Raw genomic sequence first — 22,544 nt, forward strand, 5'->3', positions numbered from 1 at the left:
CACAAAACTCTCTCTCTCTCTACGCTCCTCCCCACCACTGATGGTATATACATGTCGTGTATATCTATTTATATACTTGCCCCTTTTCGCAATACCTATCGCGCATGTAGCAGTGAGAAACTCTCGCGGAAACTGCGCCGTTCCCGTTTTCGGGCCGAACCGAGGCGTGCCGTGACCGTCCGAGCGGCTCCGATGTCGCCCGAACTGTTCAATATCAAGAGCACGACCTGCCTGTTACTACACACACACATATATATATACACATTCACACACATATTATACCGATGATGTTTAGTGTACCCTATTGTCCTGTAGAGCGCAGCACAGCACGGCAAAAAAAAATTCGGGCTGTCTCTCGTGCTTGCAAGCTTTTCTATTACTTACATCGAGTGTAATATCACTAATATCTGCATGATACAACATATAGCTCTTTATTTTTGCTTTGTCGCTTGGATTGTACGTGCATTGCTTGGATTTATGGTGCATCGTAACGTAATAAAAATAATGATGGCAATGACGACGAGGCAAGGCAAATGTTATACCTACCAATTAAGTGCGGGTTCCTGCACTCATTGGTACACCCATCTTATTGACGTTTTTTCGACTTGCGCAACGTGCTTTTGTCCGTTTCTCAAAGCTCGAACTCTCTGTCTCTCTCGACTTTGCTGAAGGTATAAGAATACCACCTTTTCTTACTCGTTAACTTCAATGCCGTGATACGACCATTATGAGCACCGTAGGTAAGTATTTTAAATATCAAAAAAAGTCTGAATGCAAGAATACTTGTACGATGCAAAAGATACCGACTTTTCGAAAAAGTATAAATGCTGGTAATGCACTTGCATACAAACATTCAAGGGAACCAAGATATTGTTTAGGGTGGAAGTAACAGCGAGATGTGGATCGTGCATATTTTTTTTGTTTTTCATGGAGATAACACAAAGAAAAAAGATTCCTTTTGATTTTCACGTTTGATCAAAATAGTTGCATTTGTCTCCGCGAATCCTCAATTTAGAGTACAAAAAAGCAAAACTTCCACAGAACTCCCACGATGAAATCATTATTCCTTGGAAAATCCCCGTGACACAAAATCCTCGACGGTCCGCCCGTTCTTGTCCTTGAGAGTCGCATCAGTGATGGGCCGCAAAATCCCGCACGCGGCCGAATCCCCGGCAATGGCAGCCCGATGCATAGCCGTGTACCCGTCGTCGTCCTGGACATTCGGGTCGGCCCCTGCCTGGAGCAGAATCTTCACGACGTCCAGGTGCCCTTGCACCGCAGCTCGTTGCAAAGGTGTCGCTCGAGCGGACCGGGTCCTGGTGTTTGGGTCGGCTCCGTGGCTCAACAGCTCCTGGCAGACGTTCGAGTGGCCGTTGCGGGCCGCGTAGTGCAAGGACGTGTAGCCCGCCGAATCGAGCACGTCCGCGCACACGCCCTTGCCCAAGAAATCCCGGACTCTGGATATGTCGCCCGTTTGAGCTGCGGATCAGTGCGTTTTGAGTTGAAGGTATATATGTATATAAGTAGTGCGTGGACAATCGGTTGGAAGGGTATATACAATTTCGGAGGAAATCAAAGGGGATATAGCTGCTTTTCGATTAACAAGCTAAGCAAACATTGTCTTGGCGAATAACTGTGATGATGGGGGATAAAAACCGACCACAAAAAATAACAAAAAGCAGATTGGAGACTAAGAGTAAAAAATTTAATGACTGTTACTATTCGTTTTGTTTTTAATTAAAGTCATAAATGACATCTTGAAAAGTAAAAGAAAAAAGTAGCAACGAAAACAGGTGATGACTGTTATTACTTGTTTTCGATTAACATAAAATTTTGAAGTAGCTGATGAATGATTATTTATTTTTTATTTATGTACACTGACCTGCATGCCATATACCACGTTCAAATTCTAATTCATCTAATGTTTGGCTTGTGGAACCTCCGTGAACGCAATTACAAGTCTCTCGGTGCTGATGCTCTTTCGAATCCATGTGCGAAAGAGTTTAGGTATCTGAAATTCACTATACCCACGTATATTTGTAATAAGTAGAAACTTGTATTTTTTTTTTTTTTTCTTTTTCGTGTTGTTTGTTGGGATACGTGAACGGGAGAGAAACAATGTACAATAAGTGAAAAAAACTTTAACATTTAGACAATTTTTTTTATATCATTACAACAACTGATAACATGAAACATTGTATACATTACACAAAATTCGGTTTAAGTCATAAAGATATAGAGTAAGTAAGGTTTTTTTCCTTTTTTTCTTTTATTACAAGTTTACGAAACGGTAAAAGTTTTCTTTCATAAAATATGATGGACAGTTTGTTAACATACAATTTTATAAACGGTAAAACATCAAAACGAGTTTCTTGTTTAAGGCATCGAGTTAAAAACGTTACATTCATTTTTTGGTTTGCTTATTTTTTCTGAGTCGGTTCACAAACACGCTACTTTATTTTTTTTTTATTAATTATTTAAGTACACAATAACAGTACCTAAGCCGCGATTCCACAGATACAAGTAAAAACAAAACGTTCATCAGAAGCAGTTTTAATAAAAATCATTTTAGGTGTAAGTATGGTATAATGTATCATCAGTTGCAGACAAAATATCGAGGAAAATATTTCTCTGAATGCATATTGAAACAAAACTATAATTTACCATTTTGTACTATGCAACAATTATTGCACAATTTCCGTTTGATTTAAAATGTTAACTTGATTTCTAGTAACTTTTAAATATATATAATGTATGTGTATAAATTACTTATGAGTGTATGCATATATTATATTTGTATATATTAAAATAATATTAGCTACGTAAATATCTTTGATTTATAAATCACTCTTTTTTCAATTAACATTACATTTAATCTAAAAAGTATTACGAGCTTATGTGCACGGTAAAACATCTTATGAATAAATATCCCGTATTCAAGTAAACAAAGAAAAATCTTGATAAAAAAGAGGGGTAAAATTATCAAAAATATTCTATCCATGTGAAGCAAATACAAAGTTTTATAGTACCGGGTACAATGTCTAAAATCTAACGCACCTTATATTATTATTATAAAAATTTTCCAGTCCATTGTTGTATTGATGATCATTTTTTGTTATACTATGTATTGGAATAAAAGTGTAATAAGACTTGGTCCTCAAAAATGTATCATTTTTTAAAATGCTACCGTTGTAAAGTACATACAAAATGTATACAAAACGATGGATACATACTGTGTAAAAATTCAATTTTATAAGATTTTTCGGAATACAAAATATAAATATAAGAGTTAAAAATTACAAAGAGGATCGACTAAACATGAATATTTTCGGCGATTTCACCGTTTTCTTTTGTATAACGATAAAAGCGACATTTCACGATACATTGGTTTCGACGCCCTGCAGGGTGGGACGACGTTGTACAACGAATTAAGATCTCTTAACGACAGGTGCAGAGGATGTATTTCTGGCTAAACTTCTCTCTGGAGAGTCCACAAAATTTCTGCCTCACCAGTGCTGCAAACGACTCTGTAGCCCAGCTCGGACAGAGTATTTATGACGCATAGTGGTGACCCTAAAATTGTTACCAATTTATAAACCTTATTGTTCACCATATTATAAAGGAAAGGATAATTGTTTTTTTTTTTTTTTTTTTTTTTTTTTTTCAACCTTTGATGACAATGCCATTAACAATTTCAGCTCCCGTGGGAGGGAATCTTTTAGAAAGGGCCAAAACTTCGGCACTCGTCAAGCCAAAGACAGCACAGTCGACCGCAAAAGGAGAGCCTTTCACAGCAATGTAATAGTAGCTTTCACTACTAATAATTTGTGCTAATTTTTCTGTCATCTTATTCTCGGTATCCGACATTTTTCTAAGCTCGGTTACAGTTTACTGCGTGAAGTTCAGACCTCGTTGTCTTTAAGCTCTAAAACGAAAAGTTTTCTTATGTTGTTGGTTGTTTCATGTTGATACAAAAAATAATTATGGATGATTTTCATGTTACTCATGTTTCTAGTTTCATCATGTTTATAGGTGTTAAAATAATGCAATAACACAAATATATCGTATCAATTGTATTTTCCAGTAAAAAAGTACATTTGTATAAAATTTATTTCATATCTTATTCTAAAACTATACTTGAAATTAAATATTTATCAACAACGTTGTAATAGGATATTATTCTTGGTTAACAGTCTTATGTATCTTATTTTATTGGTTGCTGAGAGAACTTTGTTTTTATGACTATAGAAACTAAACCCTACAATCTCAAAATATTTTTTTTACAAATCTTAAACTAAGTTTTAAATAGCTATAAGTCTATGATTAAAAAAATATTTATATGAAATGTAAATGATTAAGTGAGTTTCAAATTAAACATTTCCCAAGTACATTGATGCACGAATTTGAGATGAATGTAAACATTTACAAGTGCTGCCAAACTTGCAAAGTATAAGAAATCATTTATTTACACTCTATGTTAACTACTTTTCAGTTGTGGGCTTGCTATGAATTTGCCCTGTTAATTGCTGCTGATGCAGTTCTTTGAGTTGCATCATGCGACACTCATGTATCCAGCGAGCTTCAGATTGAGTTTTTTGATTTTCAAATTCCCATTTCAACTTTTCATACTCTAAAGTCTTGTGCTGCAGTTCTATTTCCGCTACACGCCTTAAGGCACGTTTTTCCAAATACTGCTCATGCTGGATTTTGTTCTGTACTGCAGAATTAGATGTCGTACGTACAGGCGGTTGTAAGGATCTCCTGTTTGAGCGAACTCTTCTGGTATAAGTGACTTCTGGTTCATCCTCAATTTGCTCTAAATAATATAAAACTTTAAGTCAACAAATTCTATCAATTTTACAAGTTCATTAAATATATAAAGCGTTAAGTCAACAATTACCTTCTGTGTTTTGTTCCACTATGTGATTACTACTACCTTCATCGTCATTATTAGGTTCCCAGTTTACATGAGGTATCACATACTCATTCTGTTCATCTTGCACTGACAAGTTCTTATTCCAATCCTTGGAGTCCTCAACTTCATTAGCATTCCTCGTACCATCGTTGACTGGAGCATCATCCTCATTATACTTCCATTCCGGTAAATTGACCTCGGTAAAGTTTTGCCTCGTGTTGTTCTGTTTTGTTACTGTGGGCAATGACCAGTTACCAGCTAGTCTCAGGGCCATCACCGAATTGGCTTTTTTGGTTCTCACGGCTTTTAAAAACGCATGCTTCACGTCATCCGGGCACTTGGGACAGCGCACAATGTGTTTTTCCATGCGAGTGGCATTTTGAATGTACGATTGGTCGCAAAAATTGCAAAAGGCTGTTACTTGCGCTCCGTATATCTTTTTCGTGAAGTAATTCCAAACGATTCCCTTTTTCTTCACCATTTTGAAGTAGGTACGTCGACAATTGTAGGCAGTAGTCTTAGTTGCAGCGCGTCACAGCGGAACTTTTATTCGTTCGAGCACAATTTACTCTCTCGCAAACACTTACGAGTATAAGAAGAACAAAACGTTTAAATGTACCTACAGTCCCACGCAGCTCGTTCATATCAAAACAGTTACTTTTTGCGTTAAGTGTTTTTTTTCCCACATTCCATAACCTAGTGGGAAATGAGCGGATCCACGTAACGCACCATTATTAACACCATCAAACTTTTTCTCTTACTGTATGTTGTAAGAAAGGTAATACGATCTGCCACTACACCTGATGATTTTTTGTAACTACTTTGATGGACAATTTCACATCGATTAATGATGAGTGCTAATGGATACTTGGAATAGATCTATAGTTTTAAGCAATAACGTAACGTTTATGAGAATAGTGTGAATACAAGCGTACACGTATGATCAATACCTGTATGTGTTGTATGAAATAAGTTCGGTGAAACTTTTTTTTATGATATACGTACTTAAGTAAGTACCTATACCTATAACTTATCTCGATCTCGCAGATCCGCAGATGTCGTCATGTCGTGTAGTTTGGTAGTTTTGACTTGTGACGTCATTTACGTTAGTTACAATGGTCAAGAGGTTATGTTTACGTCACATTACACATCGTCCGACTTTTCGATGTATCGCATATCGTGATTAGAAATACTTAATTAATTAGTTACCCTGTTCCCTTCAAGTGTACATGTAAGTATGTGTAACAGAGAAAACATAAAAACGCGAATGTTCGCAGCATCACTATCAATCTCACGAATTCGTAACAAAAAAACAAACTAATCTTGGGTTACATACATTGAAGGGCTATAGAGAAAAGAAAACAAATATTCTCACCTGTTTTGATAACAGATTCGGGCTCAGGCTCGGAAAAATCCTTTCTCATAGTCCACATGTACTCATTGTAATCCTGCTTGACACTTGTGCTCGAGGAGGCGACGACCTTGTAGCCCAGGACCTCGAGTGCCGTCAGAATGACGCACGGATGTTGCAGGTAGACGATCGTCGAATCGTCGCAAAAGCCGCCTGAAGCGAACCGACTCAATTGCTCGATGTCCACTGCTGTAAGCAATAATCGAGAAAATATATCACACTGATGTGGAATACCATCATGTAAAATGTAAAGTCAAGAAAAATGCAAAACTCGATGAAGTGATGGTAATGTGGTGTTTAACATGTTAGTCAAAATAGAGGAAAAAAATGCAAACGAACAAGTAAACAAAATGCAAGCTATGGTACACACACAAACAAAAGGATATGTGGAAAAAATTGTAAACAGAGTATACGTGGATATTATGGGGATGATATAATACCTTTTAGGCCAGAAACGAGGACTCTCCAAGGATACCTGTGACTATAGGACGCGAGGTTACCGCGAACCAGAATGTATGGCATCTGTGATAATCGGGCAAGCACAATGATCTGTAAGGAGATATACGCACAAAGGTGTCTTTTTCCTTTTCTTTCGTCTCTTTTTTTAGCATTCTTAAGAATTAGGTACGTGTATTTTAGATTAAAAGTGACGCTTTAACGACGATTTTTTCAAGAAGCAACAGTTTGATCACTCTGTAGCGTATGAAATTTAAAAATAGAATCACGAAATGTTGTATGCATGTAAAATATTGGTACAGATATACGTCATATACATGCAGGCAAGCATTAACACGAGTTTATTAGAGAGTTAGTTCAAATTGATGCTTATAAGCGTATTTTGCAATAAAAACATTGCATATACGTTCGCCACTTGCGGTTATGTGATATATGTGCGACAAACGGCTGTAAATATGCCATAATTTACGTATTATGTATAGGTGATACAAGTAGATGTAGGTAGTATAACGTACAAAAGCAACAAACATTAAACCCATTACCGTTCACGAAACAAGTCAAGTATCCTGGACGTTCTTTAACTATTATCTCTTGTGACTTCTCTGGGACGCTTATACGCACAAACACGCATCCACATTACACGCATATACAGGAGCACGGCCCTTCTTTCAGAAGGTTTGTTCAAGTCAATTCTTTATTCTTGGTGAGACTCGGATAGACTCTGGGCTGGGAGCCTCCGAGAATGTAATGAACAAGTGTTCTTCTTCGAGTCCCCGAGAGACTCTGAACTCTGACACGTCTCTGACTGTCCCCGAGAATGTATATGTACACGTTAGGTTAGATAAGTACAAAAAGTAAACAGAATGTCTTAGTGTTAGAGTGAATCTACATAGGGTTTTAATTTATCTGACCTATAACGTGTGCATACATACATTCTCGGGGACAGTCAGAGTCTCTCGGAGACACTCGAAGAAGAACACTTGTTCATTCCATTCTCGGAGGCTCCCGGAGTCTCTCCGAGTCTCACCGAGAATTGGCTTGAACAAACCTACTATATGCTTGTCTGTTTATGTTTGTCAAATTATCATAAGATTCGTTCACCTTACAATCCAGGGACGGTCGGGGACGGTGTGAGCGAGTCGGAGACGAAAGTGAACAAGTGCTCTTCTCCCAGCGATGGGATATAGTTCCGGCCAGATTTGGGAATTCTCTAGGACCCAACCTCTCTGACGTGGGAAATCACTAGATCAAAAAAAAATTAGTACCAAAGGTGACGCGCGAGATTCAAATAAGGTCCAATAACACAAGCATCCATCATCTGATGACCCGGGGCGCTTACTGGCCACTCTGTTAAATAAATAATTATTGATGACACAAGCACCTATCACCTTTTGACCCGGGGCGCTTACTGGCCACTCTTTTAAATAAACAATCATTAATAAATAACACAAGCGCCGTTCACCTAATGACCCGGGGCGCTTACTGTCCACTCTGTTAAATAAATAATTATTAACAACACAAGCGCCTATCACCTGATGACCCGGGGCGCTTACTGGCCACTCTTTTAAATAAATAATTATTAATAACACAAGCGCCTATCACCTGATGACCCGGGGCGCTTACTGGCCACTCTTTTAAATAAACAATTATTAATAAATAACACAAGCGCCTATCACCTGATGACCCGGGGCGCTTACTGGCCACTCTTTTAAATAAACAATCATTAATAAATAACACAAGCGCCGTTCACCTAATGACCCGGGGCGCTTACTGTCCACTCTGTTAAATAAATAATTATTAGTAAATAACACAAGCGCCTATCACCTGATGACCCAGGGCGCTTACTGGCCACTCTGTTAAATAAATAATTATTAGTAAATAACACAAGCGCCTATCACCTGATGACCCGGGGCGCTTACTGGCCACTCTGTTAAATAAATAATTATTAGTAAATAACACAAGCGCCTATCACCTGATGACCCGGGGCGCTTACTGGCCACTCTTTTAAATAAATAATTATTAATAACACAAGCGCCTATCACCTGATGACCCAGGGCGCTTACTGTCCACTCTGTTAAATAAATAATTATTAGTAAATAACACAAGCGCCTATCACCTGATGACCCAGGGCGCTTACTGGCCACTCTGTTAAATAAATAATTATTAATAAATAACACAAGCGCCTATCACCGTATTACCTGGGGCGCTAATTGCAAATCTAGTAAATAAATAATTTATCATAAGTATGTCAAGCACCTTCTTTCTGAGGATCCCGGACACTTGTTTGCAACACTATTAAATGATAAAAAGTTGATCGATAACATATTAATTATATCACAATTTTGATTGCCTATTTAGTACGATAAAGATCTTTTTAATTGGCGCTCTTGTAATTACTTGATAATTTATTATTCAATAGTAGCTAGTAAGCGCCCCGGGTCATTAGGTGATAGGCGCTTGTGTTATTAATAATTATTTATTTAAAAGAGTGGCCAGTAAGCGCCCCGGGTCATCAGGTGATAGGCGCTTGTGTTATTTACTAATAATAATTTATTTAACAGAGTTGCCAGTAAGCGCCCCGGGTCAAAAGGTGATAGGCGCTGGTGTTATTAATAATTATTTATATAAAAGAGTGGCTAGTAGGCGCCCTGGGTCAATAGGTGATAGGCGCTTGTGTTATTTATTAATAATTATTTATTTAACAGAGTGGACAGTAAGCGCCCCGGGTCATTAGGTGATAGGCGCTTGTGTTATTTATTAATGATTGTTTATTTAAAAGAGTGGCCAGTAAGCGCCCCGGGTCAAAAGGTGATAGGTGCTTGTGTCATCAATAATTATTTATTTAACAGAGTGGCCAGTAAGCGCCCCGGGTCATCAGATGATGGATGCTTGTGTTATTGGACCTTATTTGAATCTCGCGCGTCACCTTTGGTACTAATTTTTTTTGATCTAGTGATTTCCCACGTCAGAGAGGTTGGGTCCTAGAGAATTCCCAAATCTGGCCGGAACTATATCCCATCGCTGTCTTCTCCGATCGTCCGCGATCGTCCCTGACCGTACGCGATGCGCAGTTGTACACGTTAGGTTAGATTAATGCAAAAAGTAAACAAACTTGTTTGTATTTGCACTTCTTTAAATTCTTTATTTACAAACTATTGTTTACATACAGCATTAATCTAACCTAACGTGTACAACTGCGCATCGCGTACGGTCAGGGACGATCAGGGACGATCGGAGAAGAGCACTTGTTCACTTTCGTCTCCGACTCGCTCACACCGTCCCCGACCGTCCCTGGATTGTAAGGTGAACGAATCTCATCATCCGTTCTGCTCCAAAACTCCGAAATGATCCAAAATGTATGCACCATTCACAGTTTTACCTGAGGTGTATACCTTAAACTCACGCGTCGATGCAACACAACACGTCACACACTCTGCTGTACTCCGAATTTCCAAAATCTGAATTGTATTTAAGTATTTTTCCGTACTCACTACTTACTCAATAAGTACTTGTACGGCTGTTAAAACAGAGGCTGAGAGCAAGGCAGCAAGTGTTGAATTCTGGTAAGTGGCATGTGGCAATGGCAAACACAGGCGTGGAAAAGGAGTGGGAGTGGAATATAAAGAGATCGAGCCTCTGTGTATAGAGGAGGCGGTGACTTAATGGAATAAGTAAGCTCTACAGAAGGGGCTTTTACAAATATAACTTAGGATGATTGCTTTTAATTCTAATTAATTGCTGTCGTTGATTATTAGCAATTTCATTACTAGTAGTAATTGTATTACCACTCTGTGTATTTACATTATACAGGTATATTAGGTGTTTTGTGCAACTTCACTCAATACGATGTAACTGTGCATGTATACATGAAAATGGAAATCGATTCGTTCTTGTCATTCAAATTTTCCTGTCGTTGGTTTCATTTTTCGTAAATTAAATTTCTAATCGATCATTGTTAAATCTGTCTTAAATATTTTGAAATTTGAAGCTCAAAATTCTCAAGTTATAAGTACGCAGACGCGCATTTATTATAAAATTGTACACGTTTGCAATATGCATGTGTTGACACTGTTTACGTGAGATGGGCACTACTACAACTGCATCAGGCATTATAACAGCTCCGTTCGTTTTGTTATGCTCTCTACCGTTTTGGATAGCCATGATCAAATTTTTGGTAAGTCATACCTGTAAATAGTCAATGAAATTTGTAAAAATAAGGCTGAAATCCATTCTATCAGCTTTTTGGTTTAACTTCAGTGTCAATAAATCAAGTTCTTGTACGATTGAGTTATTTATTTTTATACTCATCAAGAAGTTGGTGATGTGTTCATGTATCCTAACCGCATCTCAATTTTTAACTCATTATTTGGCAATCTGTCACATGACCTATATTTATTGTTTGATGTACAACACTGTCGAAAGACTTATAATAAACGTTATAATTGAAACTATTTTTGAATTAAATATATCTAAATTATGCTTATCTGTGAGAAAAACATCAAAACTGAGAAACAACAGTGAAATTCAATTGATATTTTGAAATGAAATAACTTATTTTCCATTATCTTAGATAACATTCAGTCTTGGTATATACACCGGCATGTATCTGAGCCAAAATTATGAGGTAAAGGAATTTTCAAGATACGTTTATACCAATGCATGGAATGTCACTAACTTAATCATGTACTTTTTTTTTAGATACCACGAGTTGATGAACCATCAAAAATTATTGAAAGAATAAAAGAATACGTTGATGATAACAAAAAAAAATAAAATTTTTGTGTGTAATTTAAACATATTTTTATAAAATAAACATCAAAACAAACATTAAAGAATATTTTATTTTCTTTTATCACGAGTTCATTTATGTAAACCAACAAGAACATTACAAGTATGAGAAACCACCACCAGAATATTCGAGACTGGTTTGAGGTTCTACAAACGCAAGCCAATCGGATGCATGAGTTGGTAAGAGACCCATTGATTGACATTTATAGAGAGCTAGCATTATGTTCACAACTTGACCCAAGCCAAATACAAACTTTTGACCAAATGCATTTGTTCCTTCGATAACTTTAAAAGCTGCATTAAAATTTTAAACAGATTAATATTAAATATTCGAAAAATTAAACGAAATAGTTAATAGTTTGCATACTTTGTTGGAGCGTGAATAATGCTTTGACTGGCCTGATAAGAAACATTCCAACCATCATGATAGGAAATATCGATATAGAATTTCCAGCCATATACATGATAAAAAGATTCATGGGCACTTGTTTAAGAGGCCCGATTGCCAAGTCCCACGACTTTTTCATTATCAAATGATTTGAATTTGAATCCCTGGAATGATCTGTGCTGTAAGCTTGGGCAACTCCATGCATGTATCCTGGTGGCGGTGCTATGTCTACGTTTTTTTCCAGTTTATTTCTAAACATTGAAAAATGTTTATTTTCCCATGAGCCACACACATTAAGAAATTCATACAGAATCGTTTGTTTATATCTAAAATCGTATAGGTTATACTTTTTAATATAGTTCATAAAAAAGACTTACTTGTGAGAAAAATCAAGTGCCCATTTCAATCGCTTTGAGCCTTTTGATGAAGCCATGACAAATAATATATCAACCTTAAATAATCACAACTATATGATATGTAAACAAATGAAGTGTCAGTAGTGTGTCAACAGTCAACTTGGGTGTTTTCCGCAATCGTCACCAGCAAGTAATTTAAGGTTGCGCTCTACGCTACCATCAGGTCAATAAGTTAACTACCTTGAATTAACTGGCGCTCTGTTCCGTAATCTGGCCAGTTAAAATAGCAGACGACAGTCAACGGCGATGAAATCTTCACTTTTTTCTCGACTTTCACGTCGTCTGCTGTTTTAACTTGCAGATTACGGAATATATTTGTTGACTTACTGACCTGACGGTAACGTATAGAGCGCAAATTTAAATTACTTGCTGGTGCCGACGATTGCGGAAAACACCCCAAGCGGCGTTACCACCACGACCTACGTAACTTGAAAGCCTCTGATTTTATCATTCTGGTAAAGAGAGCACGGTGTAAGATGTACGTGAAGTTATGTGCAGTAATTAAAGTAATTACTACTAAGTAATGCCATATGATCGATTTTTTTAAACCATATGAATATCTCTATTTTTAGAGGTCGACTTTTGAAAGAAAAATAGATTGTAAACTTGCCGCAAACAGCACAAACCACGTCAACTTCTTATTATCTATCTATAAGATTATTTGCGGCTGGTTTGTAATTATCAAAGTGACTTTGCTGTAAATAGCAATAGTTATTTGGATCAGCGCCATCTAGCGGTCTTAATTTTTTGGCCAAAAGTGGCCTCTAAAATTCTCAATCAGAGCAATCAGGATTAGAGCCATTTAGTCAATTATAAACCAGCCACAACTCATAACAATGCTATAAAATGAAAAAATAACATTACGTGTGTTTTTGGCGGCAAGTTAACAATCTATTTTCTATCAAAAATTGACCTCCTGTGTATTTATACTTTTGAAGATGAATTTTCGAGTAAGAGATAGATTGTTAACTTGCCGCCAAAAACACATGTATCGTTATTTTTTTATTTTGTAGCTACAAGATGAGTTGCGGCTGGTTTATAATTGACTAAATGGCTCTAATCCTGATTGCTCTGATTGAGAATTTTAGAGGCCACTTTTGACCAAAAAATAAAGACCGCTAGATGGCGCTGATCCAAAATAATTATTGCTACTTACAGTAAAATCACTTTATTAGTTATAAACCAGCCGCAAATAATCTTATAAATAGACGATAAATAGTTGACATTTTTTGTGCTACTTGCGGCAAGCTTACAATATGTCTTTTACCTGTAAATAGACCCTAAAAAGTATAAATATTCCACTTATCTTATACGGCTCATAAAATCTACCATATTTACAAAATTAAAATACTTTAGACCTTTTATCATTAACTCGCGGAAGCACAGCCCTTTAACTTTCTAGTTTAAATAAACAGCTAACTTATATAATATGTACATACCAAGATTTGTGTTACAGAAATCTTGAACAATGATTAAATAGATACGTAAAGTAATAAGTCCAAAAGAGACAACTAAAGAAAAAAAGTTTAAAAAAGAAGTTCAGTTACACAGGAAGAGTCTCCTAAAAATGGAGCATTGGATCTCACTTAATTTAAATTGCTTTACAATTTATCTTTTACCTAAAAATCGACCTCCAAAGCTATCAATATTCTACTTATCTTATATGGCTTATAAAATCGACAATATTTATAAAATTACAATACTCTTGACCTTTTACCATTAACTAATGAAAGAACAGCCCTTCAACTTTAGATTTCCAATAAACAGTTAACTTATATAATATGTACATATCAAAATTTGTGTTACAGAAATCTTGAATAACGATCAAATATACACATAAATTAATCAGTCGAAAAGAGACAACTGAAGAAAAAAGGTCTTAAAAAGAGGCAGCCACACGAAGAGTCTCCTAGGAATGGAGCATCGGATCTCACTAATTGAAAAATACATTTATTACAGAGATGTAAATTTTAAGTGTTATCAGTAAACAAAGAACCCAACCTTCTCTGATCACTTTTCGTGTGACTGTGCTTCTTTTTCAGGCCTTTTTTCTTCGGTTGTCTCTTTTGGACTGATTAATTTGTGCTTATATGAGTTAATGGTAAAAGGTCAAGAGTATTGTAATTTTGTAAATATTGTCGATTTTATGAGCCATATAAGATATGTAGTATATTGATGTAGAAACTTGCCGCAAGTAGCACAAAAAATGTCAACTATTTATCGTCTATTTATAAGATTATTTGCGGCTGGTTTATAACTAATAAAGTGATTTTACTGTAAGTAGCAATAATTATTTTGGATCAGCGCCATCTAGCGGTCTTTATTTTTTGGTCAAAAGTGGCCTCTAAAATTCTCAATCAGAGCAATCAGGATTAGAGCCATTTAGTCAATTATAAACCAGCCGCAACTCATCTTGTAGCTACAAAATAAAAAAATAACGATACATGTGTTTTTGGCGGCAAGTTAACAATCTATCTCTTACTCGAAAATTCATCTTCAAAAGTATAAATACACAGGAGGTCAATTTTTGATAGAAAATCGATTGTTAACTTGCCGCCAAAAACACACGTAATGTTATTTTTTCATTTTATAGCATTGTTATAAGTTGCGGCTGGTTTATAATTGACTAAATGGCTCTAATCCTGATTGCTCTGATTGAGAATTTTAGAGGCCACTTTTGGCCAAAAAATTAAGACCGCTAGATGGCGCTGATCCAAATAACTATTGCTATTTACAGCAAAGTCACTTTGATAATTACAAACCAGCCGCATCTAATCTTATAGATAGATAATAAGAAGTTGACGTGGTTTGTGCTGTTTGCGGCAAGTTTACAATCTATTTTTCTTTCAAAAGTCGACCTCTAAAAATAGAGATATTCATATGGTTTAAAAAAATCGATCATATGGCATTACTTAGTAGTAATTACTTTAATTACTGCACATAACTTCACGTACATCTTACACCGTGCTCTCTTTACCAGAATGATAAAATCAGAGGCTGTAAAGTTACGTAGAACACCCCTTGTCAAGTCAAGTGATGGTATGGTGACACGCACATGCAACCGCAAGTTATGCGAATGAGGAATGAGTTACGTTTTACGTTACTTACTGTTCGATCTTCGATATTGTATCGATATTTTCGAGGACACCTACGTGTATATAAATTTAAAAGAGAATCGTAAGGAACTTTGAAAAACGAAAAACAATAATATAAAATGCTACATGTAATTTAAAAAATTAAAAATTTTACGTGAACCAAGAAGTAAAAAAAAGTTATATAAGTGAACAACAATTTATTGTATACTTTTTTCATACAAAATAATATATATTTTTATAAAGATAAATATAAATCTTGCGGCAAAAAGCTCTTGGATAAAATTTTTTATAAAAAAGATATGCATTCTTGTAAATATAAAGGCTTTACAGGCCAAGTTGGAATTATTTTTGTTCGTACATCTTTCCATAAATTTTGATAAGTTGTAGAATACTGCTTGTAGTGATGATACATTGCTTTTTTTGGATGCTGTGGAATTTTCTTATCATAAATATATTTGTTGTAAACCCTTAGGAATGTTTTAAAAATTTCCTTTCTGCTTGCTAAAAGACTGCAGTTTTTTTTTTTTTTCTTTGTTGCTCCTTGCTTGTAGCCATCTACCGCTATTTCAATTGGCCTAAAAAACAAGCTTAGTACTTGTTGATGTTCATAATATTTTCTTACACAGTGACTTTAAATTCATTAGTACTCACTGCTCCGAGACTGCACACCAGATAATACTTGAAGGGCACGGTCTGATTCTCAACTTTCCTTTTTTGTGTGCAAAAGCTAGTTTTGACTGCTGGATTATTGGAGCTGTTTGATCAGGTGAGAATCTTTTACATAATCCACGCTGCATAGATTCGAGCAAATATGGACAATCTCCACCAATAACTATGCTTTCAAATTTTATTGATGGGATCATCAAAGACAAAAGTGCTCCTTGTACTCCCAGTAAATTCCATCTATAAACATTCAATAGTTTGTAATTGAATAGACCCGCTAGAGAAAGATTATTTTCTACTTGACTGTTATACTGACTTTGCAATTTTGTCAGAACACGATAAACTCAAAGTTCTATCTCCTCTGCCTGGTTTCGTTCTCAAAGGACCAACTGTATGATAATGCACTCCATCTTTATGAGGATCCTGTCTTTCATCATTCTTTATACACTTAGCCCCAGTTCTATGAATATCGATTATTTCTAATCCAACTATGAAATCTAATGAATAACTATATTCTAACTTAATCTTTTTACGTGAAATCTCTAAATCAGCTGGTTCTTTCTGTTTCGGAATTATAGAACAATCACCACAAGGAGTCTGACTTGAAAAAAAGTGGAAAGATACATCTTTTAATTTTATTCGGCCATTCGTTATAAAAAATATATCACTGTTTTTATCATCTAAAGTTAATTCAATTTGATTGTATAAATATCGTAGAAATGCTCTTCTTGCAAGTATTTCAGCATGAGAATCGCTTAATCTGTTACCATGTTCCTTATATTTAGTATTTTTTAATTCCGCACCGCTGAGGCATTTTGTACCAGTACATAAACTCACAACATTCAATTCTTGTGAAGAACTTTGCAACACTACACCTGACAAAACTGTCCATTCCGTTTCTGTAGGCTTACCGGTTTTTTTCAAAGAGTCATATTTATCTAAACACAACTTTGCCACTTTGTCTTCCAAATTAATCATAGTTTTAATTAGTAAATATAGAGCAATTGAATTGAAATTACAATTGTTTCAATAGTTTAAGCAACATTATCTGGATCCCAAGCATATTTATTCTGAGGTAAATTCGATAATTTTTTTATATGATCTTTGCTTAATTCAAAATCTAATTTGATGTTATCTTTGATATGCTCACTTTTAATAGCTTTTGGTATGATCCCTGAAAATATAGAAAAAGTGTTTTACTCAACATTTTTGAATTAATTAATATCTATCATTTGTAATGAAAACTCACCTAAACCCTGCTGTACTGCCCATCTTAATAAGACTCTTGCAGGTGAAACATTTAATTCGGAAGAAATTTCTTTTACCACAGGATCTTCTAGTAGTGTAGTGACATTACTAGTTCCTAGTGAAGAATAAGCTTGAACATGAATACCTTTTTTATTGCAAACATTGATGAGCTCCTCTTGTTTGTAATGTGGATGGCATTCAACCTAGAATATTGTTAAACTCTGTTAAACTTTCAGTTCAGTTAGTTTATAACTAGCTAAAAAATATCTACTTGATTGACATCTGGAATGACACCCCTGCAGTTTTCCAGCAAATGTTCCAAATGTTTAACAGTATAATTAGAAACACCGATTGATTTTAGAAAGCCCTTCTGTTTAAGTTCCACCAAAGTTGTCCATGTGTCAATTCTACGCTTAGGATTCTCTGGTGATTGTTCTAAAATTCTACTAGCTCCAGGCCAATGTATGAGATACAAATCTAAATAATTTGTTTTTAAAGCTCTCAAAGAGTTTTCTACAGATTTACGTATTGCTTCTGGATTACCATTATCAGATGGAGCTAAAAATAAAGAACATTTAAGATAAGTAATTGTAACTGCTGTAAGTTGTCCAATATTTTAATAATTACCTAGTTTACTAATTAAAAAAATATCTTCTCTCTTCAAATTATACTTTAGTAGTAGTTCTTGCAGAGCATTACCTATGTCTTCTTCGTTTCCATATACAACAGCAGTATCTACACACAAAAATTTTAGTATCAACTTAAAAAAAATCTAAACTTACAGGCATTTTATCATAATTTTTTTCTTACCAATTGACCGAAAACCAGCTTCTAGACTTACATCGACGACTTGTTTAATTGTATCATAACCTCTGATTTTGTACGTTCCAACTAGATAATTCATAAATTAAGAAGATCTTCAAAAAATTATTACAAAAAAAAGGTTTTTATATCAAGAAAAAAGAAAATATAACACATCTTCGTTGTAAATTAACTTACTTCCAACAAGTGGCATATCGTATCCACTCAGTAACTGAACAGTTTGTTTCATAACAGACATTTTTCAATAATAAGTAGCGCTGATATAAGAGTCAGAGCCGTCAGAGGTCAGAGCCAGGAGTGGTATGTGGTCGATTTTATTTGCCAGGTGCATTTTTGCTTAATTAAGGAAAGAATAACAGTATTTCGTCAAATTTACAGATGTTATCATCACATACGCATAAATAGTATAAATATTATGAAATTGCAGTTACACTAATGTAAGAAAATGAACTATGTGGTGCCAAGAACAGTTGTAAAAGGTTTAAATGTAACAACATGACATGCATGACATGCACCTGGCCAATAAGCCATTTAAAAATTTTATTTTATAATTTTATAATAAAATATATAGAATATTTATAGTTTTGGAGGTCGATTTTCGTATATAATATATTGTAAACTTGCCGCAAATAGCACAGAAAATTTTAACTTTTTATTTTCTATCTATAACATTAGTTGCGGCTGGTTTATAAATGATTATATGAATCTACTGTAAATAGTAGTAATTATTTGGATCAGCGCCATCTAGCGGTCTTCATTTTTGAGCGAAAAGTGGCCTCTAAAATTCTCAATCTGAGCAATCCAGATTAGAGCCATTTAGTCAATTATAAACCAGCCGCAACTCATAGAGAAGCTATAAAATGAAAAAATAACGATACATGTGTTTTTGGCGGCAAGTTAACAATCTATTTTCTATCAAAAATTGACCTCCTGTGTATTTATACTTTTGAAGATGAATTTTCGAGTAAAAAATAGATTGTTAACTTGCCGCCAAGAACACATGTACTGTTATTTTTTTATTTTATAGCTTTATCATAAGTTGCGGCTGGTTTATAAATGACTAAATAGCTCTGAGCGCAATTGCTCTGTATGAAAAGTTTAGGGCCACTTTTTAGTTCAAAAATCCGCAACGCTAGATGACGCTGATCCAAATAACTATTGCGTACTACTTGCAGTAGAGCCACTTTATTAACTATAAACCAGCCGCAACTGATCTACTAGATAGACAATAAGAAGTTGACGTATTCTGTGCTATCTGCGGCAAGTTTACAATTTGTCTTTTATCCAAAAATCGAGATGTAAAAGTATAAACATTCTACTTATTTTATATGGCTTATAAAATCGACCACATGAAAAAAAATTACAATACCTTAAGCTTTTTACCATTGACGTATGGAAGCACAGGCAGTACAGCCCTTTGACTTTATAGTTTTGATCAACAGTTAACTTAAGTATATGATATGTATTGTGTCACTGAATCTTGAATAACGATCAAGCACATACGTGAATTTTTCAGTCTAAAAGACGACCGAAGAAAAAAGGCTTAATAAAGAGTTTCAGTCACACAGGAAGAGTCTCCTAAAAATGGAGCATTGGATCTCTCATAATCAGAGAATGTTGGGTTCTGTGTTTATTTATAAGACTTCAAATTTACTTATCTGTATTAAATGTATTTTTTGTTTAGTAAGATCCAATGCTCCATTCTTAAGAGACTCTCCCTGTGACTGTGCTTCTTTTTTAGGCCTTTTTTCTTCAGTTGTCTCTTTTCGACTGATTAATTTACGTATATATTTGATCGTAATTCAAGGTTTCAGTGACACAATACACATCATATACTTAAGTTAACTGTTGATTAAAACTATAAAGTCAAAGGGCTCTACTGCCTGTGCTTCCATACGTCAATGGTAAAAAGCTTAAGGTATCGTAATTTTTTTTCATGTGGTCGATTTTATAAGCCATATAAAATAAGTAGAATGTTTATACTTTTACATCTCGATTTTTGGATAAAAGACAAATTGTAAACTTGCCGCAGATAGCACAGAATACGTCAACTTCTTATTGTCTATCTAGTAGATCAGTTGCGGCTGGTTTATAGTTAATAAAGTGGCTCTAATGTAAGTATAAGTAATAGTTATGTGGATCAGCGCCATCTAGCGTTGCGGATTTTTGAACTAAAAAGTGGCCCTAAACTTTTCATACAGAGCAATTAAGCTCAGAGCTATTTAGTCAACTATAAACCAGCCGCAACTTATAATGAAGCTATAAAATGAAAAAATAACAGTACATGTGTTCTTGGCGGCAAGTTAACAATCTATTTTATACTTGAAAATTCATCTTTAAAAGTATAAATACACAGAAGGTCGATTTTTGGTAGAAAATGAGTTGTCAACTTGCCGCCAAAAACACATGTATCGTTATTTTTTCATTTTATAGCTTTTCTATGAGTTGCGGCTGGTTTATAATTGACTAAATGGCTCTAATCCGGATTGCTCAGATTGAGAATTTTAGAGGCCACTTTTCGCTCAAAAATGAAGACCGCTAGATGGCGCTGATCCAAATAATTATTGCTATTGACAGTAGTAGAGCCATATAATCAATTGTAAACCAGCCGCAACTAATTTTATAGATAGACAGTTGAAAGATTGCATATTTTGTGCTGTTTGCGGCAAGTGTACAATTCACCTTTTATCCGAATATTGATCTCTAAAACCATAAATATTCACTTATCTTATAAGTATGGCTTATAAAATCGACGTACAACACAAGCTGACACGGTGAAAATATGTTACAATAGGTACCAGAATACCATCTCAGAGGTCGATCGAGCCAAATCTGGCCAGATCGAGCTACAGCTACTTTACGAACAGTTTGATATAGTCTGACGCTGAACTGTCATTGAAACTAAATAATGTTTATTAGACTACGTTGAAAAAGAAAAAATTATATTTTAAGTACCAGAGTAATAACGAAAAGATTGGCTTGTGTTATTAGTAAAATGTCTGGGATAAATTTAGTTTTCACCCGAAACGTATCAACGAGCTGTGTGCGTCATGGAAAACGTAATTTTCGTAAGTTTGACCTAATCAACAAACGAGGTAGCTACGAGTTTAAGAAGGCGCAGGTGGAAAACCCAGACCCGAAGTACCCTATTGATGGTAAGTTCTCCATTGTCATTATATTTTGTCACATATGATTTGCATTGATTGTGGAAAAATACTAGTTATATCAGTTTGTTCCAAAAGTATGCTCACAATCTTACTCAAAAGAATATTAAATTTTACCGTTATTTTGCCACCGTATTAAACTTGATTTTCTTTATCACATAAATTTAAGAGCATTTTTATCATAACTCTCGTTCTACTATTTTCAGATCGTGGGACAAGAAAAATAGGGTATTTTAAAGGTGACAAATTTATAGCCATCCCAGAAATGATTCCAGAACTGATTGTACCCAACTTGGAGGGTTTCAAGCTCAAGCCATATGTTTCTTACAAATCAGAAGATGTTTACCAAGAGCCATTCACAGCAAAAGACTTGTTTATGGCTATCTATGCATCAAAAATCAAAGATGATTTTGACAAAGGCAAATTAACACCAGAAGGTGAACCTCTTGAGCCCAGTGAAGCAGAAAAGCTAGCACCAAAGGAGGCCAGGGACTTGGCTTCTAAACCTGGTTCTGATATGTTTGTTGCTCCACCAGCACCCTTGGGTACAATTTATAATCATGATATTAAACGATAACATATTTTTTGCTGCATAAAGAATTTAACAAGACTCAAGCAAGCATTGTTTTTCATTTTGATGTTGATAAAAAAAATGTATTCTGAAATCATTAGCATAAGTGTGTTTTATAAAAAAAATTGTATATAAAGAATAAAACAAGTCAAATGTTATAAAATAAGTTTTATAAATATTTGAGAGTTTCTGTGTTTCAATCCTTTGTAAAATACTGTTTTAGGTTCTTAGTTTTCTAGTAATGGTAGCATTTCACGATATCTAATGAAATATTTGTATAAGATGCCATGAAGTAACTTTCAGCAAATATACTTGAAAATTAAGAAAACCCCTCGTTCTACATTACCAATACATGTCTAATACTTGACATAATTTCATTTGTCGCTACTTAAAGTTGAAAATACTCATAGGAACGCAGAAGGACTGTGAGGAAGGCAATTAATAAATCAAAACGTTTCATTTTTTCGGTAAAAAAAGATGTCAGTATATTTTAAAGAAAAATTTACTTCAATCGATCTTTGTTTCAATACATTAACAAAATAAAATAATATTAATAATAATAACAATAATAATGGTAAAAGTAATAAATCATAGATACATTGTACAA

The 22,544-nt window shown here is 34.9% G+C and overlaps 6 protein-coding genes and 1 long non-coding RNA gene across 20 annotated transcripts; 2 read left to right on the forward strand and 5 right to left on the reverse strand.

Moving 5' to 3' along the window:
- Positions 1 to 958: 958 nt before the first annotated feature.
- Positions 959 to 13,833, reverse strand: LOC111642982 (uncharacterized). Of its 12 annotated transcripts, XM_089592681.1 has the most exons (5): positions 10,281 to 10,443; positions 7,325 to 7,447; positions 6,767 to 6,875; positions 6,291 to 6,515; positions 1,889 to 2,021 (listed from the first exon to the last, which is right to left on the reverse strand). In XM_089592681.1, exons 3-5 carry the CDS (start codon positions 6,846 to 6,848, stop codon positions 1,954 to 1,956), a joined length of 375 nt encoding a protein of 124 aa, XP_089448807.1. In that variant the 5' UTR covers positions 6,849 to 6,875; positions 7,325 to 7,447; positions 10,281 to 10,443; the 3' UTR covers positions 1,889 to 1,953. The 12 variants fall into 12 exon arrangements, with proteins under 12 accessions (XP_089448803.1, XP_089448804.1, XP_089448807.1 ...); XM_089592684.1 differs by lacking the exons at positions 7,325 to 7,447; positions 10,281 to 10,443 and adding an exon at positions 13,814 to 13,833; XM_089592683.1 differs by lacking the exon at positions 7,325 to 7,447.
- Positions 4,185 to 5,407, reverse strand: LOC106642116 (uncharacterized). Its single transcript, XM_014356770.2, has 2 exons — positions 4,901 to 5,407; positions 4,185 to 4,816 (listed from the first exon to the last, which is right to left on the reverse strand). The coding sequence occupies exons 1-2, from the start codon at positions 5,394 to 5,396 to the stop codon at positions 4,482 to 4,484; spliced, it is 831 nt and encodes a 276-aa protein (XP_014212256.2). The 5' UTR covers positions 5,397 to 5,407; the 3' UTR covers positions 4,185 to 4,481.
- Positions 10,627 to 11,602, forward strand: LOC149374492 (uncharacterized). The gene is made up of 3 exons (XR_016293074.1): positions 10,627 to 10,956; positions 11,353 to 11,406; positions 11,481 to 11,602. It is a non-coding gene; the product is annotated as an uncharacterized LOC149374492 (long non-coding RNA).
- EMC4 (ER membrane protein complex subunit 4) lies at positions 11,609 to 12,562 on the reverse strand. The gene is made up of 3 exons (XM_014356804.2): positions 12,336 to 12,562; positions 11,938 to 12,209; positions 11,609 to 11,864 (listed from the first exon to the last, which is right to left on the reverse strand). The coding sequence occupies exons 1-3, from the start codon at positions 12,389 to 12,391 to the stop codon at positions 11,668 to 11,670; spliced, it is 525 nt and encodes a 174-aa protein (XP_014212290.2). The 5' UTR covers positions 12,392 to 12,562; the 3' UTR covers positions 11,609 to 11,667.
- A 1,813-nt stretch (positions 13,834 to 15,646) lies between the features above and the next one.
- Positions 15,647 to 17,110, reverse strand: LOC106642129 (tRNA-specific adenosine deaminase 1). The gene is made up of 3 exons (XM_014356789.2): positions 16,449 to 17,110; positions 16,121 to 16,372; positions 15,647 to 16,044 (listed from the first exon to the last, which is right to left on the reverse strand). The coding sequence occupies exons 1-3, from the start codon at positions 17,108 to 17,110 to the stop codon at positions 15,756 to 15,758; spliced, it is 1,203 nt and encodes a 400-aa protein (XP_014212275.2). The 3' UTR covers positions 15,647 to 15,755.
- A 56-nt stretch (positions 17,111 to 17,166) lies between these two features.
- On the reverse strand, positions 17,167 to 19,635 carry LOC106642130 (uncharacterized). Of its 3 annotated transcripts, XM_089592761.1 has the most exons (7): positions 19,572 to 19,635; positions 18,380 to 18,538; positions 18,191 to 18,271; positions 18,008 to 18,115; positions 17,652 to 17,938; positions 17,382 to 17,583; positions 17,167 to 17,306 (listed from the first exon to the last, which is right to left on the reverse strand). In XM_089592761.1, the coding sequence occupies exons 2-7, from the start codon at positions 18,438 to 18,440 to the stop codon at positions 17,167 to 17,169; spliced, it is 879 nt and encodes a 292-aa protein (XP_089448887.1). In that variant the 5' UTR covers positions 18,441 to 18,538; positions 19,572 to 19,635. The 3 variants fall into 3 exon arrangements, with proteins under 3 accessions (XP_089448887.1, XP_023245647.2, XP_014212277.2); XM_023389879.2 differs by lacking the exon at positions 19,572 to 19,635 and having other exon boundaries at positions 18,380 to 18,664; XM_014356791.2 differs by lacking the exon at positions 19,572 to 19,635 and having other exon boundaries at positions 18,191 to 18,297; positions 18,380 to 18,450.
- Positions 19,636 to 20,958: 1,323 nt separating this feature from the next.
- Positions 20,959 to 22,063, forward strand: mRpL41 (mitochondrial ribosomal protein L41). Its single transcript, XM_014356802.2, has 2 exons — positions 20,959 to 21,357; positions 21,573 to 22,063. The coding sequence occupies exons 1-2, from the start codon at positions 21,198 to 21,200 to the stop codon at positions 21,941 to 21,943; spliced, it is 531 nt and encodes a 176-aa protein (XP_014212288.2). The 5' UTR covers positions 20,959 to 21,197; the 3' UTR covers positions 21,944 to 22,063.
- The last annotated feature ends 481 nt before the right edge of the window (positions 22,064 to 22,544 follow it).

Source organism: Copidosoma floridanum, unplaced genomic scaffold, assembly GCF_036245765.1.
Source record: "Copidosoma floridanum isolate Cflo_tuat_1 unplaced genomic scaffold, Cflo_Japanese_pri ptg000019l, whole genome shotgun sequence".
Lineage (NCBI taxonomy): Eukaryota > Metazoa > Arthropoda > Insecta > Hymenoptera > Encyrtidae > Copidosoma > Copidosoma floridanum.